The 18,218-nt window shown below is 59.6% G+C and overlaps 2 protein-coding genes across 7 annotated transcripts in view; one reads left to right on the forward strand and one right to left on the reverse strand.

The window, feature by feature from the left end:
- Nucleotides 1-2,349, forward strand: part of ADAP1 (ArfGAP with dual PH domains 1) — a 76,934-nt gene extending 74,585 nt beyond the window's left edge. For all 5 annotated transcript variants that reach the window (XM_032606296.1, XM_032606295.1, XM_032606297.1 and 2 more), the window contains exon 11: nt 65-2,349. In XM_032606296.1, coding sequence (XP_032462187.1) covers nt 65-93 — 29 coding nt within the window. In that variant the 3' untranslated portion in view covers nt 94-2,349. The remainder of the gene's footprint in view (nt 1-64) is intronic.
- GET4 (guided entry of tail-anchored proteins factor 4) lies at nt 2,252-17,759 on the reverse strand. Of its 2 annotated transcripts, none has more exons than XM_032606299.1 (9): nt 17,511-17,759; nt 12,854-12,932; nt 12,513-12,594; nt 11,956-12,105; nt 9,600-9,738; nt 8,169-8,309; nt 7,898-7,973; nt 7,713-7,785; nt 2,252-3,068 (listed from the first exon to the last, which is right to left on the reverse strand). In XM_032606299.1, exons 1-9 carry the CDS (start codon nt 17,660-17,662, stop codon nt 2,983-2,985), a joined length of 978 nt encoding a protein of 325 aa, XP_032462190.1. In that variant the 5' UTR covers nt 17,663-17,759; the 3' UTR covers nt 2,252-2,982. The 2 variants fall into 2 exon arrangements, with proteins under 2 accessions (XP_032462190.1, XP_032462191.1); XM_032606300.1 differs by lacking the exon at nt 17,511-17,759 and adding an exon at nt 16,732-17,396.
- Nucleotides 17,760-18,218: the final 459 nt, after the last annotated feature.

The raw sequence follows: 18,218 nt of genomic DNA on the forward strand, positions 1-18,218 counted from the left end.
CCTGGGGCCCCAGTCCCATGGCCCCGAGCGGCCCTGACCGGTTGGCACCCTGTCCCTTTTCCAGTGGAAGCCCACTTCAAGCACAAACCCTAGCACGAGACGGTCCTGGAGGCCTGAGGGCTCCGGACTCGCCAGACGTGGCAGGCGAGGCGGCGGTGGCCGGCGGAAGGAGGGACTCGGCAGCCCCCGACATGCTCAGGTGGGGCCTGAGCGCGAGCGGCTAGGACCCGTTTCTCTGGAACGCCACTGGGAGCCGGCCCGGCCCGACCCCGCCGTGCCGCTGCCCCCGGTGTGACGCCCACGGTCCCCCACTCGCCTCCACGCCCGCCAGACCGCCTCCTCTGAGGCCCCCCCCCCCCCCAGCTGCCGCCACCCACCTCCACGGGACCCCCCCCCGACCAGGAGGCTGGGCTGCGGGGACAGAGGGCCCGCCTGCATGCCGCCCACCCCGCCGTGTCCCCTCACTCCCCCCACCCTCCCCCAGCAAGTACTTATTGAACACCTGCTGTCAGCTGTGGGGTCCCAGGGGCTGGAGTGGCAGACAGGGCCCTGGCTCCCTCAGCAAGCCGACCCGCATGTCTGCGGGGGGTCCCGGGGGTCAGAGGCCCCGACGGCTGGAGCCCCCGGGGCCTGGGCCACAGGGCTGGCTGCACCCACCCCCGCCCGCAGCTGGGGCACTTCCCACACTGGCTCCGGACTCCGCGCTGACATGACCCGCCCTCCGCCTGCCCTCACGGTCTTCGAACCCTTGGAGGATGGAGGCCCGCGTCCGCGCCGCTGCCCGGACCCCAGCGTGCCTCTCCCTGGGTGCCCTGGGGGGATGGGGGACATCTATGAGAACATACCTGGGGGAGGAGGTGAGGGAGGGAAGGAACCCTGTGTGGTGGAGAACTTGGGGGCAGGACGTGCATAGGGGGTCCCACCTCCCCAGGCCAGGAAATCTCACCTGCTGGGTTACCTGGGCGGCATCCTGTGTGGGTGTGGCTGAGACGTGCTCCCAGGGGAGCCCTGGTCCAGCTGTTGGGACCAGGAGAGGGGCCCTGAGCCAGGGTGTCCCCCCTCCATGTCACATCTTGGAATAAAGCGGGGGCTCTGGGCCCCCAGGAGGACCTGCCAGGGAAGGGACGCCCCCAGGAGAGGGGCACCCAAGGGCCTCGGCCCGGCTGTGGGCGACACCCAGAGGACGAGGGAGGGCACCCTTCCTCCGAGCCCCCATCATCATCTCCCCTCTCATCTGAGCGCGCGCCCACAGCTCAGACCCATCGTGCACCTGGATTCTGAGCAGGGACTGCGGGGTAAAAGGGGGAGCACAAGGCCCCCCTCCCCTGGCAGTGGGGGCCCAGCTAAGGCTGCCAGGTCAGGGGTCCCCAAGATGGCTGGGGGTGAGAACAGCTGCAGGGCCACCCAGGGCCATGGCCCCTTTCTCCCCTAAACCCTTCCTGCCCCAGGCAGTGCCTCCTAGCCCAGGCGAGGCTGCGGGGTCACCCTTTCCCCGAGAACCCAGGTCCACTGTCTTCCAGATGAGGCAGAAGCGAAAGCCCGGGCTCCCCGAAACCTTCGTGGCCATGCAGGGCCGCCCACCCACGTGCCCTCGTGGACTCGGCCTCGGGCCCTGGGAGCTCGGGCGCCGGCTCAGCACCAGTGAGGCCTGTGCGCTTGTCTGAGCGTGTGCACACCCACACGCGCTACCCAGAAAAGTCCAGAGAGAGACGACAAAGCACCCTGAACAGCTGCACGACCGGTGGCAAGAATTTCTCCGATGAGGCAGGACCCGTATGGTCCACACCAGGCCCGCCCCTCCTGCTGGCAGGGCCCCCGCCCTGTTCCTCAGGCCCGAGGCTGGCGCAGGCTTGGGCAGCCCCTGCACAGAGGTGGGGGAGTCGCAGACACAGGCGGCCGCCTGCGACGACAGCACGACGTGTCCCAACCACAGCGCTGACACCACAGGGCGCCCCCAGCCCCACAGGCTGCTTGCAGAGCCTGTGAGGCCTCACCTGTCCACAGATTGGGCTTCCGCAGATGACTGAAATAAAACACTGTATATTTACGTCTAAAATCGCGACACTCTCAACAACACTGGCTACTTGCTGCCGCCCACCAAGGACACACTCCAGACAGAACTGGAAAACACCGGTCACGGTGCCCGTGCCCCGCACGGGGGGCTCCCTGGCCACTGCTCACAGCCCCAGCCCCGTGGCCCAGCCCACGACCAGCCCCAGGAGCTCACTCAGAAAGGACCAGTGCTGCCAAGCCCAGTACAAAGGATTTATTTAAACTCAACACGAACACCAACCTTCCTTTAAATTCCATTTTTACAGTAAATAAAATTGTGTATTCCGTTCCTTCCCATGCATGATCACTGGGTATTAATCTACGACTCTTATAATTAATTGTGAAAAAATAAAAGTGTTTCCCATTTTGTAACTATCCCGGGGCATCTGACACAATCAGTGAGAAGGGACAGATCTGCTCGCTCCTGGGCCGATCATTTGGTTAAAACCTAAACCATCAGGTCAAAGGAATCAATCACCTGGAGACAATAAATACTGCCCCACGACGGTGGACGGTCCTGCAGCCTCCCAGACGAGACGCCTTTCCGAACGGCTGGGCGCTCGGCTGCGGCTCCTGGGGTGTAACGTGGAGCAGCCGCCCAGGCGCTCCCCAGGACACGTGCCAGGCCACCCCCGCCCCACCTGAGGGCATGGCACCCCTGCTGCGTGCCACAGGGCCCTCCTGTGCAAGACCGAGCCCTCCCCAAGCAAACCAGACACAAGGGCCGGGAGAGGAGGCGCGGCAGGGCCTGTGCTTTATTGGGGTCATCTCAGGGTACACGGCGGCCTGGCCAGCACGGCCCCGGCAGCCCCAGAACACCCGACGTGCGGCCCCTCGGCCTCGGCCGGAGCCCGGGGGGCCCAGGTCTGGACCCGAATCGGGAGCCGCACCCGCCGCAGTCCAGGCCGAGTCCGTGCAGGTCCGCGGGCGTCAGTCGAGCTCAATGGGGCTGCTGTCGTCCTGACTGTCCTCGCCCTCCTGCTCCGAGGAGCCCATGAGGCTGCTCAGAAGGTTCCCTGGAAGGAGGTGCACGGCGCTGTCAGGGCCACGGCCGCACCTCGCCCGCTGCCCGACGCCCCGGACGCCGACTCCTCCCACGGCGCCGTGACCGGGGCCTGGCAAGACAACAGCAGCCCAACCCCGGAGCCCCCTCCGGGGGTCTCTCCACAGAAATGCGTCTGCCGTGCCCGGAGACGCAGGGATCCTGCTGGGGCCGCGAGGGGAGAAGACCCAGGTGCCTGTCGAGGGGACGCTGCACAGCTGCCAGGACGGGCCTGGGAGTATCACGGGTGGCCGATCGGCAGGTAACTCGCTCACACGTTAACTCCCAAGTGACACAGAAGTCAGTCAGATGTTACAGTTCCGAAGGCGACACATAACAACGTTAACTGCTGTGGGCCTTGTCAAGATGGACACTTTTCCTTTTTACCTAATTTTTATCCAAAGAACTATCATGTCAATAGAAAAGCAAAGTTTAAAAAGTGCGCTAAACCGACTCGCAAAGGGGAACGACAAACAAAGGGCAAGCAGTGCCCCCAGGGTAAAAGCCTCCTCGGGCTGCAGTGAACTCGGCCCAGTCACCGCACCTGGCGCCAACACGGTTGGAAGTTCTGTAGGAAAACGCAGGGAGTCAGACGGGAACGCAGTAGCTGACAGTCACAGCAGCCCGAGACTGAACGTGCTAAAATGTCACCACGACTGTGGACGGACAGACACTGCAGAAGCCCAAGGTGTGGGCAGGACAGGACACAGCCACCGAGACGAGTGGCTGTGACAATGAGAGCCTGGAGAAGGGAAGTGGCCCCCCACACCTTCCACTAAAACTCCAGACAGACCCAGTTTACAGGTAAAAAGTCCAACTTGTACTTAAGGGGAAACAGCTTTTCAAATAATCTGGGAGACAGGAAGACCTTTCCACGGAGCACAGTTTGACGATGGCCACGAAAACGACAAACGCTCATTCCACCCTCCCCCCAGGAGAGCCCCACGAGGCAGGGCCAGGAGCAGCAACTCGGGGCAGCGAGACCAGGCGCCGAGAGGCCAGCCTGGCGGTCCTGCCACTGCAGGCCGTCTGCGTGCCTGCCAAGTCCCCCCTGGAAGGAAGCTAAGGAAACCTAGCACTGCCTGGCCTGCAAGTCACCATGGGACAGTGGCAAGGCTGGGTACAAGCCTGCACATCTGGACTCTGTGAGACAAGCTTTACCTATTCAAAAGTAAAACATTAAGGATAGCAAAACCCACTTTTAAGTGCAGGACTACACTGGTCCCCACCCTGCTGGAGGGCAGGAGTCCGATCAGGAGCCCCAAGGCTGCATCAGAAGAACGGGCAGGACACGGGGAGGTGGCCTGGCCTTGAGAGGTAGGGTCAGCGATCTGGCCACCAGCACCTACCAAGACTGAAGCACAAAGAAATACATACTCTGAAGAGACTCTAATGAGTAAGGAGACTGTGTAACCTCTCCCAACAAGAAAAGCCCTGAACCTCGCGGCTTCACTGGGGAAGCTACTGAATTGGTGCCACCCATCCTTCCACTACCAAACCCAGAAAAGCCACTATGAGAAAAGAAAACTACAGACCGGTATCCCTTATGAACACTGATGCACAAGTCCTCAACACAATACTAGCAGACCCAATTCAGCAGCACAGTGAAAGAATCAGACGCCATGACCAAGTGGGATCTGCTCCTGGAACGCACAGACGGCTCCACATGTGAAAATCAGTCAACGTGACGCCCCACAACAGAGTGAAGGAAAAACCAGCGATCACCTCAAACGACGCACAAAAAGCACGTGACAGATTCCACACCCCTTCACGAAAACACTCACCCAGAAAGAACACAGGAAACCATCTCGCGTTACGATGTAATCAAAGGCTTACACGAACAACCCACAGCAGACATCTCGCTCAGCGGCGACGGACTCAAAGCTCTTCCTCTGAGATCAGGAACAAGGCGGGAGTGCCGCTCCCACCACTTGTGTTCAACGTGGTACAGGTGACCCCTGAACAACACGGGTTTGCACTGTGTGGGCCCACTTATTGTGCACTGTTTTCTACATACATACTGAAGTACTACCTGGTCCGCAGTTGGTTGACTCCACAGATACGATGGGCCAACTGAGTTAATATGCCGATTTTCAACCATGCAGGGGGTCAGCACCCCTAACCTCCACGCTGTTCAAGGGTCAACTGAACCTGAAGTTCTAGCCAGAGCAATTAGGCAAGAAAAAGAAAAGAACTCCAAGTTGAAAAAGAGTAGTGAAATGACCTGCTTGCAAGTGATATGACTTTACTTGTTGTGAACACTTCTGAAGAGTCTACAAAATAACTTATTTACAGAAACAATTCCATTTACAATAGCATCAAAAAGAATAAAATACTTAGTAATTAGCTTAACCAAAGAGGTGAAAAATTGTACAATCAAAACTATAAAAAATTCCTGAAAGAAATTAAAGACGTAAATAAACGCGAACATCCCATGTTCCTAGACTGAAGAAACGCGAACATCCCATGTTCCTAGACTGAATAAACGCGAACATCCCATGTTCCTAGACTGAATAAACGCGAACATCCCATGTTCCTAGACTAAAAGACTTCATATTGTTAAAATGTCATACTACCCAGAGCAATCTACAGATTTAATGAAATCTCAAATCCCCAAAACATTTTTTTGCAGAAATAGAAAAACCCATCCTAAAATTCATATGGAATCTCAGGGAACTCAAAGAGCCAAAACAATCTTGACAAAGAACAAAGCTGGAAGTCTCACACTTTCTCATTTCAAAATTTACTACAAAGCAGTAGTCATCAAAAGAGTGTGGTCCTGGCACAGAGACAGATATCGACCAATGGAATACAGAACCCAGAAATGAACCCTCGCATATATGGTCAAATGATTCTTGACAAGGGTTCTGTGCCCACTTGATGGGGAAAGGACAGTCTATTCAACAACTGGTGCTGGGAAAACTGGAAATCCACATGCCAAAGAATGAAGCTGGACCCTTATATAAGTAAAACACCACATAAAAAAACCACCTCAAATTGGATCAAGGACCTAAATGGAAAACCTAAAATAATAAAACTCTTAGAAGAAACCACAGAGCAAAAGCTTTGTGACACTGGATTTGGAAATGACACCAAAGGCAGAAGCAACAAAAGGAAAATAGACAAATTAGACTTCATGAAAAGTAAAATATTTTGTGCATCAAAAGACACTCCAGGGAGTAAAAAGGCAACAAGGGAGGGACGGATGAACAGGTGGAACACAGAGAATTTTTTAGGGCACGACGACTCTGCACAATACGGTAATGGCGGACACATGTCATCACACATTTGTCCAAACCCACAGAAGGTAAACACCAAAAATGAACCCTAATTTATGTATCGATATGTTGGACTTTGGGTGATAATGACATGTCAATGCAGGTTCACCCGTAATAAATGTACCATCTGCTGGGGGACGCTGATAATGGGGAGGCCGCGCCTGTGGCGGGGAAGGGGTATTTATGCGAAATCTCTGTACCGTCCTCTTAATTTTGCTGTCAATCTGTACTGCTTTAAAAAAATAAAGTCTTCTTTAAAAAAAAATAAAGAAGGCAACCCGCAGAATGGGAGAAAATATTTGCAAATCATATATCTGGAAGGGAATTAATACCCAGTGTAGAGAACCTGCAAAACCACCAACATGATTCAAAAATAAGCAAATGACACGAACAGGCACACACACAAACGGCCAATAAGCACGCGAAAAATACGCAACGTGCTTAGTCCCTAGGGAAGTGCAAATCAGGACAATCCAAACAGAGACACCACCTCAGACCCATTAATAAGATGCCAACTGCCAAAAAGGCCAGAGAACAGCAACTGCTGGCAAGAACGAGGAGGAACTGGGACCCCTGTGCCCTGCTGTGGGAGCAGCTGCTGCGGGATCAGTGTGGCGCTTCCTCAAAACATTAAACAGACCCAGCAACTCTGCTTCTGCGTGTCCCAGAAGCACCGAAAGCAAGACCTTAAGGAGGTAACTTGTACACCCACATTCACAGCAGACAAAAGGTGGAAGAACCCCGGTGTCCACTGAAGATGCAGTCTTATCCACACGATGGAACATGAATCAGCCTTAAAGAGGAAGGAAATCCTGGCACCTGCTACAACAGGGTTGAACCTGACAGTGACATAAGCCGGCAAAGGAGGACACTGTGTGATTCCACTTATGTGAGGTCCCTGGAGGTTCACAGAGACAGAAAGTAGGGGGTGGGCACTGGGAGCCAGTGTGTAATGGGGGCAGAGTCTCAGTTTGGGAAGACGGAAAGGTCCGGAGATCCACTGCACGGCAGCGCGCGTGTAGTTCACACAACTGTCCCGTGTACTTGAGCACCGTTAAGGTGGGGAATTGTATGTAATGTGTATTTTACCACAAAAAGAAATCTGGCTTCGATCCTGTGGCCAACGGAGAGGGACCCCAGGGGACAATTATTCATCGGGGGCCGAACGAGCTCTGCTTGGGGAACACGCAGAGGGAAACAGCTAGGAGCCCGCAACCCTCCTGCTGGCACCAGGCCCCGCTCCAGGCCCCTGCCTGCCCTGCTCCCCCGGCCGGCACACCACGCTCTGGGCCTCACCCACAAGCCCCCACTATGAGCCCCCCGCCCCACGAGCCCCTCACCTAGCAAGCCTCCGTAGGAAGACGTCTGCTTGGGTGGCACGCCGAAGAAGAGCTGTCCTATCCTGTCGAGGTACTGGAAGAGGCACAGGCGTGGTTGCGGAGGGCGCTGAGCCCGAGGCTGCACGCGGACCCCGCGCACAGTGTCTCTCCCCCTCCCCCTCCAGCGGCTGACCCCCGCCCCTCACCTCGTTGTACATGGGGTCCCGCCGGAGGGATGGCTGGTACTGTTCACACAGCACCGTGAACACCGTCAGCTTCCCCCTGGAACAGGACAGAGCACAGCATAGCCGATGCCCACACGAGACCAAGGACGTGGACAGAAACCGCACGACTCCACCCCCCAACGCGCGCTCACCCACACATCCCTGCGTGCTTCCACGCACACGTGCGCCCCTCCACACAAGCACGTGCGCACGCCTCACCCACACGCCTCTACACGCACGCAGGCACGCTCACCCATCGACGGCCAGCAGCAGAAACCAGAGGAAGTTGAGCAGGGGCTGCACGAAGGGAGGGCCGCTCTCGATGGACGGGTGTTTCCGTGTGTACGTCGTGAACACCACTGACGCGCTGCTTTTGTTTTTTAAACAGAGAAACCTGGAAATAACACCCCAGTGAGTGGGCACACCTGACCGCAGGAGGAGGAAACGGGTTTCTACAAGTGCCTGCCCAGAGGGCCCCATGTGGCCCGTGCCCCCGTGCAACACCCCGAGGGCACCAGCCAGGCCCCTCGCGTGGACCAGCCACCCCAGGGAGTCCCAAGGTTTACGGCCGGGGACAACTAACTTGGGAAGGCGACGTGTTCAAGGTCAACAGATCCAGGAGACGGCAGGGCTCCCTGAACCTGTCCCACACCTGTCTGCCCCTGCCCGCGAGAGCACGGTGGCCCAGAGGCTGCCCCGGCTCCTGTTTCCGCCCCGTGGAGGGCGTGTCCACGGCCAGACTTTACTGTGGTGCACGCCCTCGACGGAGGGATGGACGAGAAAGGGCTCACGCCAGAGGAAACACTGGCACCACATGCCAAAGCCAGGGCCAGTGAGTTCTGGATTTTAAACAGGCTTCGTTTTCAAAGTCACAGAGATTCAGCAACAAGTGGTGACATCTCAGAGCTCGGAAGCTCCCCGTCCACCCCAACTCGTGGGACACACCCCATCCCAAGGCCCGGCCACCAGATCCAAGTGCTTTTCTGGGAGGGAGTAATCTCATCGACAGGCACGTGGTGGGACAAACACGTGGTCCAGTGGGAAGGGAGGTCAGGCCCCAGGTCACCCAACGTGTGCTCTCGGTTGTGTGAGCCCAACGGGGTGGTCACGCCTCTAGCGACTCTGCTGTGTTTCAGTATTTTCAAAATAAATTGTCGAGAGAAAACTAAAGAGGAGGCGGCCCAACAGGGACAGAGGGGCAGACACAGAGCTGAGGTGCGGAGTGGGCGGGCAACTCCCCCATCACTGTGTCTGGACGCACAAAACACCTGGGAAGGCAAACGGCCTTTGAACAAAGGCTGTGATGCACGCGCACGTAACATCCCAGGAGGCTGAACATTTGCTAAGTGTACGTGTCCTAAACAAACAGGTGCACAACACTAACCACCGCCCCCAAACGCAATAGATGACGGGGAAAAGAGAAACTCAACGGCAACAAAACGCTGATTTAAAGCACAGAAAGTACTTCTACCGCCAATGGAAACGTTACAAGTCGGCCTAGGGGAGCTGAGGGGCACGTCTGGGGTGCCCGGAGGTCAGCAGCAGGAGTCACACTGGGGGACGTGAGCTGCGTGTGGGACACTGAGTGACTTCAGGCCTGTCCTCACGCGAGGCTCAACCAGAGGCCAGCCCTGGACCCCAGGAGGCCACGGACGCAAGGGCCGGACAGCAAGCGGGTACCTACTGGAGGACAGCCTGGGCCACGAACATGTCCACCTCGCTGCGGAAGCCCCGGGCCGTGGAGTACTCCACCAGCATGTTGGCACAGCCCTCCCCGTCGCTGGAGTGCAGGAAGTGGTACCGGGACTCACAGTAGTTCTGTTCTGCGGAGGCAGGCAAGGAGGCAGCTGTGAGTGTCCCCTCCTCCCCCCCCGCCCCGCAGGCAGGGAGGATGGCGGTCCTACGTCATCGCCGCGCTGACTTCCACCTGGGCTGTGTCCCCAGCAGAGGCCAGACTGTCCCCACTCGAATCGGGGTCAGCTGGGAGCTGGACAGGAAGGCGGCCTCAAGCCCTGGGGCAGAACCCGCATCCCGCCAGTGCGGTGTGTGCACGACGGAGCCCAGCGGCCCTCTTGGCCCCGAGTCTGCCGTTCTGACGAGGACCAGGACAGGGCTGGATGCTGGCCCTCCAGGGATGGTGCTTCCTCTGATGCTCCGCTGTTCTGAGCCTTTGACTCTAAACCGGTTACTGGGCTCTAAGTGGGTTCTAATGGTCTGTTTTCTTAAAAAGCGACCAAACTCCCAACCTCCCCAGTTTCACCTGGACACACACACCCCCTCCTCCCCCTTGGATCCACCCTCCACGCCGATGGCTCTCACCCAGAGCGACTCGACCCCTACTCCAGACGCAGGGAAAGGTCTGGAGCCGGCGTCAGCCGTCACAGCTGGGGGTGCTTCTGGCACCTAGCTGTGGAGCCCAGGGATGCCACTCGGCACCCTGCAGCGCAGGAAGGACGCCCGGGGTCAGCGGTGCTAAGGCAGAGACCCAGCTCCAGGGCAGCCCCCCAGTTCCCACTCACACGCCGCACTGGCTCCCTCTCCTTCCGGACAGAGGGCACACCTCCCAGGCTGGGCCTTCTGCCACCTTCCACCAGCACTGTCCTGCCACCTGGGCACCCCCAGATCACCACTGCCCCCCAGCATCAGCTCCCAGCACTGCAGGGTGACTTCAGAGAAGAGCATGCTCTGTGTGGTTGTGTTTTGTTGGTCTCCTCTCCCTCCAACCCCAAGAGCGACCTTTTGGTTTCAGAGCCTCCACGTGAGAAGAGAAATCCGGCAGGTCACTAGGCGCCCTCAAGCCCCGGAGAGGCGCCTGCGCGAGACCCCAGCAGAGCGGGGACACCGAGAGCAGGCAGGTCTCCCACGGCGCCCTGCACAGCGTGGCGGGCCCTGGGCCACGGCACACGCCTGCCTGGAGGCCGCCCACCGCCGGGGCCCTGCAGATGCCCCTCAGCACGGCCTCCCATAGGCGCGGGGGCCCACTGGCCTCACTCGCCATCTGTTCCTGATGTGACACCTTAAGATGCCTGGGTCTTGAGGTTCAAACATTTAATGTTAAATATACGAGAGCTTAACAGCTCTCGACCCCAGCGAGGCCTCTGAGCAGCTCTTCAGCCACTGAGCAGGTGCCACCCTCCCTGCTTCATGCCAGGAGCCGGTCCCAGTAACACGGGTTCCACAGACACGGGCCCCTCCAGCTCTGCCTGGCTTGGCACGCAGGCTGAGTGAGGCGGGTGTGAATCGAGGCACTGATGCTGCAGGTGGCCCGCTCGGCCGACGAGGCAGTGCGGAGGGCGGCCGTTGGCTGAACGGAACCGTCGACAGAGCCCCAGCACGAGCGTCCAGAGGTCTAGACGACAGAGCATCTAGACCTTCCAAATTCCCACAGCCTCAGACAGACGAGGTCGGGCCCGCTCGCGCGATCCCAAGACACCTGCCCAAGGTCACCGTCCCTCTGCCTGACCCCACCCGGGTGACGTGAAGGCCCGTGAGGACGAGGCACAGAGCCGACCTGGCCGGTGGGGCCCAGACCCCTCGACCACCACGTGGATGAGCTGCACGCACGGCCTCCACGTGAGGCCCCAGGTGGCACAGCCCCCTCACACCCGCCCAAGAGCGACTCAGGCCGCTCCCCTTCCTCTGCCTGAGCCCGGGATGTGACCCCCTCTCGTGGACTGAACAGCCCCCGCAAACGCTCACTTAGAAGACAAGAGGAGTGCTGGCAGAACGCCAGTGGGGGAAGGATGTCCTGGAAGGAGGCCCCAGCGCGGGGGGTGGGGGTGGGGGGCGGGTGGCCGGTGGGGGACCGGAAGCTCCATAAAAGGGAATGCCCCGCCCACCCGAGCACAGCAGGTGTTCACACACAGAGCAGCGGTGGCTTGGGACTCTGAGGGCCACCCCCCCCCAACCCCCCGTCAGCAGCGCAGATGGTTGTAATTGATCCGAACGGACCCCGCCAGCAGCGGCCCGGAGAGCATCAGAAGGGCCGCCTGTTCCCTGGCCCACCTGCCCGCAGGGGCCCCCGCCCACCCACCGCCTACCTTTCCACAGGGTGCGGGCCAGCAGCTGGTGGAGCCGGGGGTGGCCCAGCTTCCCGGACCCCCCACTGGACCACTTCAGGGCTCGAGACACAAATGCCACTCGCTCCGGGGAGTTGGGATCCATCAGGCTGAACAGCTTGGCCAGACTTTCTGCAAACGACACCCACACAAGCCTGACCCAGAGGAAGCCGCGGCTGCTGCTGCTGTGTTATGCATCTCACAGAAATTAATTAAAAACAACTGTTTCACGTTGAAAGAAAGCGGAGAAGCGGCAGGCACACCGGGAGGGTCGTGGGGCCACCCCAACCGTCCTCACTGTGACGCCTCCCCACAGCTGAGCCTGTGTCGGGGAGCAGAAGGGAGGGGGGCCGCCCCAGTGGGGATCCGCGCGCGCCTCTCCGGCCGGGCAGCTCGCAGAAGGGCTCGCCCAACGGGGCAGGGGCTCCAGACCACGTGGCACCCACCACGCGCCAGGGAGGCTGGGTGCGTCTGGGCGGGTGGGGGCAGGGGAATGGCGTGGTGATGTGGCAACGGCACGCGTGTCCACTCCATCTCACCCAGCAGCTCCTCGACCACCTCGACCTCCGCCTTCTCCAGCGACTCCAGGACCAGCATGGACAAATCAGCTGCACTGTTTTGCTATAAAACATACAAATGGACTGTCAGTGGGACGCGAGGCTCTGGCCCGTTTTCAGAAGACGGTGAGGCTGGGCAGTGGCTCTGGTTTCCAGTTAGAAACCAGCGACCGACTGCACCTAAGAGGTGGTTCTGAGCACCAAGGCCACTAGCCTTCAGACCCCACACTGGTGCTGGGACACAGGGGCGCTCAGCCCAGGCTGCCCACCAGTCCTCTCCCTGGCCACCCCATGCCAACCCTGGCCCCGGGCAGACGGCTCACCTGGCCGTGGCTGAAGAACAGCAGAGCTCCTGAGCACATGAGCTCGCGGGCCTCGGCATGCTTGCTCTGGGCCATGTACCTGCACGGAGAGAAGGCCAGGGCCGGCCAGGGCCGGGATCTCACAGGCCGCCGAAGCACGGCCACCAGACTCACAGGGCTGGTTTCGGAGATGAGATCCCGAAGATTCGGCATCCGAGTAGGAAGCGAGCACCCGCCCCACATACCCCTCCACTGAGAACGGAGCAGAGCTGGGCTTCGGGTCCCGAGGGCACCTCCCGGAGCTGCCCCTGACCCCCGTCTGTCCAGGCTCGGCGCTGGGCGCCCACGGCCCAGCCCTCCCGCCCACGAGGCGCCCTGCGGCAGCAGCAGTGCCGTCTGATGACAGTGTGCCAGGCACTCTCTCCGCCCCAACGGGCCAGAAGCAGAGCCTCCCTGCAGCTGGGCAGGGGTCTCAGCAGAGGGACCAGCGAGGGGCCGGGGGCCACTTCCAGCTTCAAGCACAGGCCTGGCTGTGGTGAGGGGCAGCGAGAACCGGGCGAGGGCCACATGTTGGGGCCGAGGGCCTGCCGGGCCGCCCCCTCTTCTGCCCCTCCACCCCGACCACTTTCCACCTGGGACGTTTCTCACCAGGGACGGAAGCTGGGAAAAGCCGGCTTCCCGAACTGCAGACGGATGAGAGCCTGACAGGCAACCTGGCACACACGGGACAGAAAGGAAGCTCCGTCCATGACAAGTGAGACAGACGTTCAGGGGGGCAGGGCCAGGCCCGAGCTGAGTGCAGGACACCGAGCCCACGACTGCACATTCCTCTCAGGGACAATCAGGAAGGAAACCCGCCCAGCCGGTCAGACCTGCGTCCCCGCCCAGACAAGCGGAGTCAGAGACGAGGCCTGCAGGCGCGCGCTGGAGACGGAGACGGAGCCAGGGGAGCCCCGCTGCCCTCTGGCTCGCGGCCCGAGGCTCAGGCCAGGACCAACCACAGAAAAGAACTTTCGTGCACCAGGCTCGGGAGCAGCAGCCTCGTCCCAGTCAGCACCCGGGCTGGACCAGGAGGAGAATCCCGCGCACCTCGAGGGGCAGACGGGGCACCTGGGGGCGTGGGCACGGAATGGGGGCTTCTGGAAAAATGAGCCCTCACGCCGCCACCGGCACAGACGTCCGGACGGCAGGCACGCCTCCTAGGGGACAGTCACGCAGCCCCGCTCAGCTCTGGGGACACGACAGGGCTCCAGACTCTCCTCCCCAGGCACAGCAAGAGATGAATGCCTAGAAAGTCGGGGAGGGAGCGGAGCCCTGAGAGGCAGACAGGCTGGATTCCCGGGGAGGCTTCCCCAGTGACCAAAGCCGCACAGCCCTGGGCAGCCCTGCCCTGCAAGAGGGGGCCTGGAGCTGGAAACCCCGCAGCAGTGACAGGCACCCTGAAAGCCGGACGTGCTCTCTGGGCACCGCAGAGCCCTGGCAAGGGCGGATGTGGCTCCCCGGTGCCCGAGCCGGAGGGGACGGGGTGCCACCGAGGCCTGGGGGCTCAGAGCACCACCGCCCCTCCCCCCCCCGCAGCCCCCCCCCCCCCCCCGCGCGCTGCGTCCGTGCAATCGTTCATTTTGCACTTTTTTTTTTTTTTTTTTAAAGCAGAGCACAGACACAAGAGTTAACACTAACGACGCAGACGCAGAGTCTACCCCACGCCCTCTCCCGGGCGCTCCATCCTACCCCCAGGTGGTTGAGTACACGGGTTTGAAGTTCCTCTTTCAAAAAATTTTTTCATTTGATTTAAGACACAAAACACCCACAATCAACACTCTTCTCAGGAAGGCCCCTGGGCAGCGAGGCCCCTTTCACAGTTAAATCCTGGCGGGTGCAGAGGCCCCTCCAGGCCACAGGCCACCCTACAGAGCAGTCGCCAAAGTACCAACAACCCATCAGGCCTGGAAAACGGACCCTCTCCCGTCCCTGCAGAGAGAAGGCTGAAGAGACAAGGGAGTGCCCTGGGCACCCGCACCTTCGAGGAGACGGAGCTCAGCCTCTCTCAGAACCATTGGCTCCTGCCCCGGGCGGCGGCACCCCACCCCCCCGTAAGTCCAACCTCCCGGGCTGCCCAGTTCCTCCTCCCCTCCTCAACACCGTGTAAGTGAATTAAAACAGCACAGATTGGTGAACTTATCCAGCAGGTGAATGCGCAAACTGCAGTCCACCCATACAATGGAACACCACTCAACAACAGAAATTAACTAACGATACACATAAAGGTGAATCTTGAAATGATCCTGCTGAGGGAATTCAGAAAGCCACATAAAAAGAGGACGTACTGTACAATCCTACATACATAAAAGTCCAGAAAACGCAAACCCATCTACCAAGACAGAGAAATCAGCGGGCACCTGGGGGCAAGTGGTGAAGAATTCACTGTCAAGGCAGATGAGAAAGCTTTTGGGGATGATGGGTATTTTCAGTACCTTGACTGATGATAATTTCTTGGGTGTGTACATATGTCAAAACCCATCAAGTTTTACATTTTATATAAACACCTAAAAGCACTTATTTATAGAAAGACATCAAAAGAGCGAAGCTGACTTCTCAGGCCCCCCGTGCAGAGCTCTAAACCAGGGCTGCAAGCGCAGGTCTGAACGTGGACGGTACCCAGCAGAGACAGGGACGACTCCAGGCCTATTCAGCTGGGCCCCGGACGGCCACAACTGCTACGGTGCCTGAGTTCACCGCATCCCCCAAAGAGGCCACAGGAGACCACTTACTTCTCAGGAGTTCTGAAGAGGCGTAAGAACCCCTAAAAGATCAAAGAGGAAGCCAAGGCTCAGAGAAGAGATTCAACAAGTTGTCCTGGATCACAGGTCACAGAGCAGAGAGAGAATGCGAACCCAGGTCAAGTCCGGGCTGGTGGACAGCCTGCATCTGTCCCCACGTCACCACAAAGCACACTCTGCGCACAGAGACTGGCCTCTTCAAAGCTAATCAACAATCACGTTCCTGGTACGGCAGCAACTGCGGAACTGGCTCCAAACAAGGAACACCATGTTTATCTTCGGGAAGATCCAGTTTTGCTGACTAGTCACCGGGGCAAATACTTTATAGAAAAGTCCCCAAGAAAAGCAAGCACCACGACAAATCTTGAGCGCTACGAAAGCTCCCCATCACACAGATCTGACTGGCTAAGCTGCTGGGCCGAAAGCTCGACGTTACAGACCTTAGAGCCTACTTACATCTTTGGCTCATCCCGTGAAGAAAATTCAACTCACCCCTACCGGGTCCTCTGGCGACAGAGCTCAAACTCGGTCTGGGACACGAAGCGTTACGTCTAAACCCAACTACAACCAAAGCAGAAAGTACTGCCAGAGTTCCCAAAACATTGATTCAACTTGCTATTTAAAGAAAAAATTTAAATCTAGGCCTAAATGGTGTAAGGCAGGCATGAATGCCTTTAGATATCGTAGCAAAGTATTTGTGTCCTGCAGCAGTTTAGAACGAAAAGGCATTCCACAGAACAGACGGAATCCTCTAGAACTATCTTTAAATGCTAACGAGTGTCTCAAATGCTTTCTGGCAAGAAACCTGAAGGCTAACAGAACGTGTGTAATACACAGGAATGCCTGACACATGTAAGAACTAAAAAACTACAGCAGTAGCTGCGTGACAGCAGAAACGGTGTGACACACTGCAGTCCAAAAGAAAACCGAGCTAGGTTTAAGAAAACCTAAATTCCTAAGGCCACACTAAAAAAAGACATTTTATTTAATCCAATACATTCAAGCATCACTTCAACGTGCGATCAAGAGTTGAAGGTTCCTAATAACTGACATTTTCTCTGCGCTAAGTCTTTGAAGGCCGTGTTTTTACCCTCACCGCCCAGGCCGTTAGGGACTCACATTTCAGAAGCTCAACTGCCGCACGTGGCCAGGCATTGCAGGTACAACAAAAATACCGGCTTTATGGGAACAGCTGGTTTAGTAACAAGACACTCGGGTGAGCAAGGGCTACACAAGAGGAGAAAGACGTTTACAGCCTCGCGACGGGACTCCCAGAGGCAGGAAAACCGTGTAACTCGGAACTGGGGCTTCAAACCCAAAGGCGCTCGGGGCGGGGGAGGGGGAGGGTGGTCTGAGCCGGGGACTGGGGTCCGGAGTCTGCGTCTGGGGTTCGGGTCTGGGTCCGGAGTCCGGGGTCTCGGCCAGGGCTTTGGGTCTGGGTCCGGAGTCAGGGGCGGATCAGGGGTCTGGGGCGGGATCCGGAGTCTGGGCCGGGTCTGGGGTCTTGACCAGGGGTCTGCGTTGGGTCTGGGGCTCGGCCAGGGGTTTGGGCCGGAGTCCAGAATCTGGGCCGGGTCTGGGGTCTCGGTCTGCGTCGGCTTCCAAAGTCCGGGCTGGGTCTGGGGTCTCAGTCTGCGTCTGAGTCCAGAGTCTGGGCGGCGTCTGGGGTCTCGGTCACGGTTCTGGGTCGGGGTCCCGGGTCTCGCTCCCCGGCCGCAGCCCTCCCCCGGACGCCGCACGGCCCCTGCTCCCACCGCCGAGGCGACGGGCAGCGGCACGGGCCAATGGGGGCGCGGGGCGGCGCGGCGCGGCCAATGGGAAGCGGCCGAGGGCGGGGCACCGGACTCGGCGGCCGGGCGGAAAGCCCTGGAAGGCGGCGGCCGCGGCGCAGTGGCTACCTGAAGAAGAGGGTCCGGTACATCTGGTGCGCCTCATAATAGTCGCCCTTCTCGACGCTGGCCCGCAGCTTGCCCTCCACGCGCTGGACGCCGCCGCGGTTGCGGGCGCCGTTCCGGGCGCTCTCCTGCTCGGCCATCGCCGCCGCCGCCATCGGGCCGGCGCTCCGCGCAGGGCTGACGCTGTCGCAGGCGCGGTCGGCGGCGCCTCGCGGCTTCCGTCCCGGCGGCCGCCCGAAGCCTTCTACGGTGGCTCACGAGGAGCCGCGGGCGGTACGCGGGCGGCCACGTGACCGAGGGGCGTGCCCGCGCAGCACGGGGAGGGCGGGCCCACAATCAAAGGGCGGGGCTCCGGAGTGACGGCGCGGCCTGCAGACAACGACCGCGGGGGCGCGGCTGAGGGCGGCACGTGACCCCGCGGGGCGGAGCTGGCACTACAATGGCGGGCAGGCGGCTGGGAAAATGCAGCTCAGGCGCGGGGAGGGTGGTCCTTGCTGTAACTGAGGCCGCTGAGGTATTTAGACTTTCCAATGAATACGTTCCGGGTATGCCGGCGGCTCGGGGTCCCGGGTCAGCTTTCCCACTCGGGCGCTCCGGATCAGCGCTCGCCCCGACGTCCGAGACCCAAACACGCCGCTCTTCTCTCGTAAGTGGTTCGTGTGGAAGCGCGGAGACACGCCCGCGAGCGGGGCGCGCACGGCGGGGACGCAC

Source organism: Phocoena sinus, chromosome 15 (assembly GCF_008692025.1).
Source record: "Phocoena sinus isolate mPhoSin1 chromosome 15, mPhoSin1.pri, whole genome shotgun sequence".
Taxonomy (NCBI): domain Eukaryota; kingdom Metazoa; phylum Chordata; class Mammalia; order Artiodactyla; family Phocoenidae; genus Phocoena; species Phocoena sinus.

Excerpts from the sequence above, each read along its gene's own strand:
- GET4 (XM_032606299.1), bottom strand. The coding sequence starts at position 17,662 with ATGGCGGCGGCGGCGATGGCCGAGCAGGAGAGCGCCCGGAACGGCGCC. Across the intron at positions 12,933-17,510 it reads TACCGGACCCTCTTCTTCAG|GTACATGGCCCAGAGCAAGC; the intron begins GTAGCCACTGCG and ends CTCTCCGTGCAG. Across the intron at positions 12,106-12,512 it reads GGTGGTCGAGGAGCTGCTGG|AAAGTCTGGCCAAGCTGTTC; the intron begins GTGAGATGGAGT and ends TGTCGTTTGCAG.